Source organism: Anarrhichthys ocellatus, unplaced genomic scaffold (assembly GCF_004355925.1).
Source record: "Anarrhichthys ocellatus isolate YVR2014 unplaced genomic scaffold, GSC_Weel_1.0 scaffold5, whole genome shotgun sequence".
Taxonomy (NCBI): domain Eukaryota; kingdom Metazoa; phylum Chordata; class Actinopteri; order Perciformes; family Anarhichadidae; genus Anarrhichthys; species Anarrhichthys ocellatus.
The window spans coordinates 13,154,825-13,161,350 of NW_022280035.1; the positions used below are offsets into that span (position 1 = coordinate 13,154,825).

The 6,526-nt window shown below is 44.0% G+C and overlaps 1 protein-coding gene across 1 annotated transcript; it reads left to right on the forward strand.

Annotated features, from left to right (window-relative positions):
- Positions 1-189: 189 nt before the first annotated feature.
- pgd (phosphogluconate dehydrogenase) lies at positions 190-6,520 on the forward strand. The gene is made up of 13 exons (XM_031845814.1): positions 190-300; positions 670-745; positions 866-1,045; positions 1,145-1,210; positions 1,304-1,422; positions 1,618-1,687; positions 1,794-1,928; positions 2,060-2,249; positions 3,273-3,403; positions 3,632-3,765; positions 4,347-4,446; positions 5,466-5,588; positions 6,281-6,520. Exons 1-13 carry the CDS (start codon positions 293-295, stop codon positions 6,398-6,400), a joined length of 1,452 nt encoding a protein of 483 aa, XP_031701674.1. The 5' UTR covers positions 190-292; the 3' UTR covers positions 6,401-6,520.
- Positions 6,521-6,526: the final 6 nt, after the last annotated feature.

Genomic DNA, 6,526 nt, shown 5'->3' on the forward strand with positions numbered 1-6,526 from the left:
GGGGGGGGGGTGCGTGACGTGTTGTAAGTGACGTCTGAAAGGACCAATAGGAGAACGTATACATCTGCTCACCATTCTGGACCAATGGGAATTCGCGAACAACCCGCTTCAGTTTACTGGCCGTCATCTGATTGGCTGCTCAATTGAATAGGCTTCGTGAGCGAACTGAGCCCCTCCTCGCCTCCGAACAAGGAAGTGAATCACGAGCGAGGAGTTAAAATCTCCAGTGAAGAGGAGCCCCTCCGTCATTTGAACACTGTCACTGGTCAAATACCACAATCCGCTGCACACCATGGCTCAGTAAGTTCTCCAAGTAGCTTTTAACTTATTCAAATAGTCGTTAAAGTTGGAAGGAAGCGGCATATGCGTGTGGATAAATCATTTGTTACGTTACACTTTGTGACCGTAGTCGTTTCATTTGTTCATAGCAATCTTCTTGATCTGTTAGTGTACAATACACTGTTGGCTAACACGCTTTAGTGTCTAGTAGAATCATATGTAAAAAAATAACCGTTAATAGTGAAAAGAGATTAAAAATAAGGAGTCAAGATACGTTACAAATGAGATTTAATTTGCATAAAATCCAAAATGTTTTTAGTGTGATTGTGGACAGTTTTATATGACCGTGTTGATGCTCAGTTAACGTGATTACTCCTCTTCTCCTCACAGAGCAGACATTGCACTGATTGGTTTGGCTGTCATGGGCCAAAACCTCATCATGAACATGAATGACCATGGCTTCGTGGTAAGATGATGACTTCTGTGTTCACTCCCATAACTTCTGGGAGTAAAACTTGTTCCACTTGTTTTTTTTTATTAATCCCATTTTTATTTCACCCAGTAATCACCGAACCTCACCCAACAGGTCTGTGCTTACAACCGAACCGTGTCCAAGGTGCACGACTTCCTGAAGAACGAGGCGAAGGGCTCCAAGGTGATTGGAGCCGAGTCTCTGGAGGACATGGTATCCAAGCTGAAGAAGCCCAGGAGGATCGTCCTGCTGGTCAAGGCAGGACAGGCTGTGGACGACTTCATCGACAAACTGGTTGGTAGTTCATTCTGAACGTTGCTCCAATCACTCGTGGGAAAGTGAGTCCTTCCTAGTTACAACAATTGGCTTCGTGCTGCATTTGTTGTTCTTCAGGTTCCTCTCCTTGAGGCTGGGGATATCATCATCGACGGTGGCAACTCTGAATACAACGACACAACAGTAAGTCGTGGGGGGGAAAAAAACCAGTTTGGCAGTAAATCTCATATTTCTGTTTGTGGAAGTTCTCATAGTATTTGTGTTTCTGGCGTACAGCGGCGGTGTAAGAGTCTGAAAGAGAAGGGCTTCCTGTTTGTCGGCAGCGGAGTCAGTGGTGGAGAGGAAGGGGCGCGTTATGGACCCTCACTCATGCCGGGTGGACATAAAGAGGCCTGGTGAGTTCCCCAGAAACGTCTTAACCGCTCACACTTTCAGATCCATGCTAGATGGCACAGAAATGCTAAAATAAACAGAGTGAAGCCTGATACAGCTGGAGATATGTGGGACTTTGGGCATGTTGAAACAGGGAATATCTCTGACAAGATAAATGAGGGAAAAAAAAAAACTCTTGCTGTTGCTTTATTTTGAAGGCTGCACATAAAAGACATCTTCCAGAGCATCGCTGCCAAGGTTGGAACAGGAGAACCTTGTTGTGACTGGGTGAGTGCTGTTTAACGTGTGCTGAATGTTTACTATACTTATTGGCCGTAGCAGTTGTTGTCGTGTCAAGTCGTCTCACAATATTCTGACTGGCTTGCTTGTGCAGGTTGGAGATGAGGGTGCAGGTCATTTTGTGAAAATGGTCCATAATGGCATTGAGTATGGCGACATGCAGCTGATTTGTGAGGCCTATCACCTCATGAAGGACATTCTGGGTATGGACCACGATGAGATGGCACAGGTGAGCTTTAACATGTTCTCTTCACTGGTATGTTTTGTGGCATGCGAGTTCTGTACAACCAAGTGGAATAAAAAAATTAAAAAAAAGGTGTGGCTGACTATATTTCATCACGCTGTGGTTGCATCACTCAGGCTTTCGAGAGCTGGAACAAGACAGAGTTGGACTCCTTCCTGATCGAGATCACGGCTAACATCTTTAAATACCGGGACTCTGATGGCACACACCTGCTGCCCAAGATCCGCGACAGTGCTGGACAGAAAGGCACAGGGAAGTGGACGGCCATTTCAGCCCTGGAATACGGCACACCTGTGACTCTGATCGGTAAGAGGAAGAAAGGAGGTGGCAGACGAGGAAGTCTCTGGTTTCCTTCTCTCTCCTTCCATTGCTGGCTGCTTTCAGTAAACTGTGTTTGCCATGATGACATGGCAAACACAGCTTTGTTGCGTCACACATGTTACGATTTCGACACCGATTCAACACATTGAAGGGCAGTGAGCCTAGCTGTTTTAGCTAATGTTTAGCTTTGTTGACTCACAGCGTGCCCTCTGAGCTGCTTCTAGAGAACTTGATGGATATGTGGCTGCCACTAAGAAGATTGAAGGCTTTTCTAGTGGCCTGCTCATCTCAGGTGACATAAGGAGGCTTTGTGATACTCTCTGCAGCTTTGCTCTTTGCTCTGACTGTATGGCAGTCTGTTTCATAAACAGCCATGGACAAAATACAGGCGAGGGAGTTTAATACTCCAGTAGATCCCTCTCTGTGTTGTAGATCCTCTTGTGATGGAGGCATTACAAAAGGTTTCATTGTGTGAGAGCTGAGCCGGTCTGTGTGCATGGATGCATTTCTGAACCCGATAGGGAAAACGATCCTCACCAGTATAGTTCCCTCACTGGACACATTTTCTCTCCGTCTGTCTGTTGCATCACCTTGCTGTGCTGTTTTTTTTTTTGTTTTTTTTTTGGCAAGTCACGCTTACCCAACAGCAGCTTCCTCCTGTGCGGTGGTGATTTAATTGACATTTTACTGTGGCAACTGGCTATCCTTTTTTTTTCCTAATAGTAGTGGCATGAATCTTGTATAGCTACTGCTGAGTCATGCTGATCTTTGGGCATTGTTTTTATGTTAGCATGGTGTCCCTGCAGCATAGCTGTGGCATTGGCTAACACAACCCATGTGATGGTTTGTTGTGAAGGGTTTCAGAAAATCTAAATGACTGTTTACCGAGCTCTGTTTTTGAGTGACGTGTGCAGAGAGCTTACCTTGTTGTCCCTTTTCTATGCCTCTTGTCTCCTTCACTCTCCCTCCCTCCCTCCCTCCCCGTCTCTTTCCTCATCCGTGTTTCAGGGGAGGCTGTCTTTGCCAGATGCCTGTCCTCTCTCAAGGATGAGAGAGTCGAGGCCAGCCGCAGCCTTTCAGGGCCGCAGGGTGTCAAATTCAGCGGTGACAAGGCTGTCTTCCTGGAGGACATCAGAAAGGTAGAACACACCGTGTGGTATACTTGCCAGATTATAAGGCACACCTTGCTAAAACTGATACAGTCTAATACAACAGCCCTGCAATATATCCTCCAGTCGAGAAGGTTATAATGTTCAGTTTTTTTGTTGATACTGTTTTCGAGAGGATAGATGCTCGGCTTACATTGACCAGTATTCATTACAAATTGTGTCACGATGTCCGATTTATATTCAATCTCTTCTCTCAAGGCTCTCTACGCCTCCAAGATCATTTCCTACGCGCAGGGCTTCATGCTGCTGCGGCAGGCGGCCAAAGAGTTCGGCTGGACCCTCAACTACGGCGGGATCGCTCTGATGTGGAGAGGAGGCTGCATCATCCGAAGGTACCTTTGAACTCGTTTGTGTCTCCATATCATAAGTTTTGCCTCAGTGCTGCCTTGTGCAACTTTTATGTCAACAGTTGTCTTTCACACTGATGGTGAAAACTGTGGTTTGGCAACAATGTAAGGGAGACTTCTTGAGAAAGCAAAAACGCTAAAATGGAGAAGTTTTGTTTTTTTGTTTTTTTTATCGATTTAATTCACTTGTAAGATTTTGAAATAGGACTTTTAATTCTACAATTATTATAGGGTAAGAGGGATAAGTCTTAATGTCGTTGCCCTTTGTGGAATGCTGGAGTGAGAAATCTAATTGAAAGAAAATAGGACCCTTCCTGTAAAACCATAAAACGAGAAGAATGCCAGATTTCACAAAACAAATCAATGTCACAACCATCACGTTGCGTAAACTCAAATCAAATATAACACTCGGGGTGACTTGCAGTGTTAGCCACCATTTAACCTGTTCATGGTATGTTTTCATGCATTGAATAGTTATGTAATGACATGTCCCGTTACTGTGAGCAGAATCTTCTCCTTTTTCTGTTACCATTGTTGGCTAACGCTGCTCTTAACCCCCCCACCAGTGTCTTCCTGGGTAAAATCAAAGAGGCGTTTGACAGAGACGCGGAGTTGCAGAACTTGTTGCTGGACACTTTCTTCAGTAATGCTGTGCAGGACTGTCAGGTATGATGAAGGAGGAAGTGGCCAAAGATCAATCTACAATACCCAAACTGACAAAAGACACACAAAAAACAGTTATTTCCTCTTTGACAAAGAAAAGACTGAACCGCACCACTTATTAGCTTAATTTTTAGTTTTTGGAAGGTAGTTTTCAAAATGCTGAGCCTTCCGATTTCTTTTTTTACGTTGTATTGTTATGTAGATGACATCGTGGATTTATTCATTGTTTATCCATCATTCAAACTGTCATCTGAGACTATTCAAGAGTCTGTTAACGGACATGTGGAAAACCTACCTGAACTCAACCCAATAGAAGACAACAGTTTGCATCAGACCTGAGGGGACACAAACGGACCCAAATAGAGAAACACACAGCAGGCAGCATGATTAATTAACACTTCACAAATCACAATTTCCATCTTCTCCTCCAAAAGCTCATAGCGAGTCTGCACGGATCCACCTGGACGTATTGTCGCACAGACCTAAGACCCACGGCAACACACTGATTGGGCTGAATATAATTTGGACCGAGCTCAAACCGGATCCCTGTTACTATGAACTGAGTGGCCTCGTAAATACATTGTCCGTGTCCTCATATGAACATGACTGTATTAAAGGGCCACGGTGTAGGATTTGGCTGCAGCCAATAGTGAGGTTGCAGATTGCAGCCGACTGAAACGTCTCCTGTGTGCCAAGCGTGTAGAATAACTAAGAACTAAACATCTTGATTGGTTATTGTTTTGTCCGTTCTTGGCTTTCGTAGAAACATGGAAGTGCAATTTTGAAACTGATTGAAGAAAACCCGCTCCATCTGTAGATATAAACGGCTCATTCTACAGTAATGAAAACGCAATCATTTTTATTTTCATGTCGTTATCCACTTATAAAAACACTTATTAATACTATATTGTATTTCTGCCAATAGAACCCCCATAAAATGTACACACTGGCTCTTAAACACCAAATTGCATTGCCTCCATGAAAAACAGACTGTTGTTAACCTGCTTTATTTCTCTGTTTAGGAGTCGTGGCGCAGAACAGTGAGCACTGGAGTCCAGCATGGCATCCCGATGCCCTGTTTCACCACCGCTCTGTCCTTCTATGACGGTTACAGACATGAAAAGCTGCCAGCCAACCTCCTCCAGGTAAGACGACACATGATGCTGCAGAGCAGAGCCTGCTCAGCATGTGGCGAGGAGGCACGTGGGATTAAAGAGATCACGTGTCGCTGTTGTCTGTTTGTGTTGGGATCTTAAGACTCCGATGTTTTTTTGTTTTTTTATAGTGACTTTACTCTTCTGTCTTTGGACTCGACGATTTTTAAATCTTTTGAAGCTTCATCACCATAAAAATATAACCAGTTTGTCAATTTGAATCTCACATGGTTGCGGTGCTTCATAATTAAAAAGGAATATATATTTTATTGAGTGTTTTATACCGTCATTGACTGCTGACTCCTCACTATTCTCAGCCGGGTGGTAGGAGGTGCGAGTGATCAACAAGTACCTCGGTAGCAAAAGGCGATTCTAGAAATCGGCAAAGCTAAAAACAAGCCGATATGTTGTGATCCATTAGAGTTCTTATCTCCGCCACCATCTTCACCGTAAGAAAGATTGAAAATGTTAGTGAAATTCAACTTTTCTTTGTTTGGGAGGAGAGAGGGAGATGCAACTGTTGGCGGAGATCTGCCCTTTACTGAGAGGTTTTAGTTTGAATCTGTTGGTTTAACAAAACAAGCAATTTGAATGTCGACAGATTTAACAATTGTCCAATGAATCATTGGTATCTCTGTGAGGCTGTAAAATGTTGTTTATGTTTTTGTTTTGTTGTTTTTTAGGCCCAGAGGGACTACTTTGGAGCCCACACGTATGAACTGCTGTCAAACCCCGGTCATCACATCCACACCAACTGGACCGGCCATGGTGGAAACGTCTCCTCTTCATCCTACAATGCTTAAGGGTCATCGTCACGTCACTCAAAAACAAACGGGATGGAAGTTATCTGAGAGAACTTCCATCCTGTTATCCATAACACATTCCAGCTTTATAACCATGATAACCACGCCTGAATATTTAAGAGCCCC

Coding starts and splice junctions, on each gene's coding strand:
- pgd (XM_031845814.1), top strand. Junction 1,423..1,617: donor GGTGGACATAAAGAGGCCTG/GTGAGTTCCCCA, acceptor TTTATTTTGAAG/GCTGCACATAAAAGACATCT. Junction 5,589..6,280: donor TGCCAGCCAACCTCCTCCAG/GTAAGACGACAC, acceptor GTTGTTTTTTAG/GCCCAGAGGGACTACTTTGG.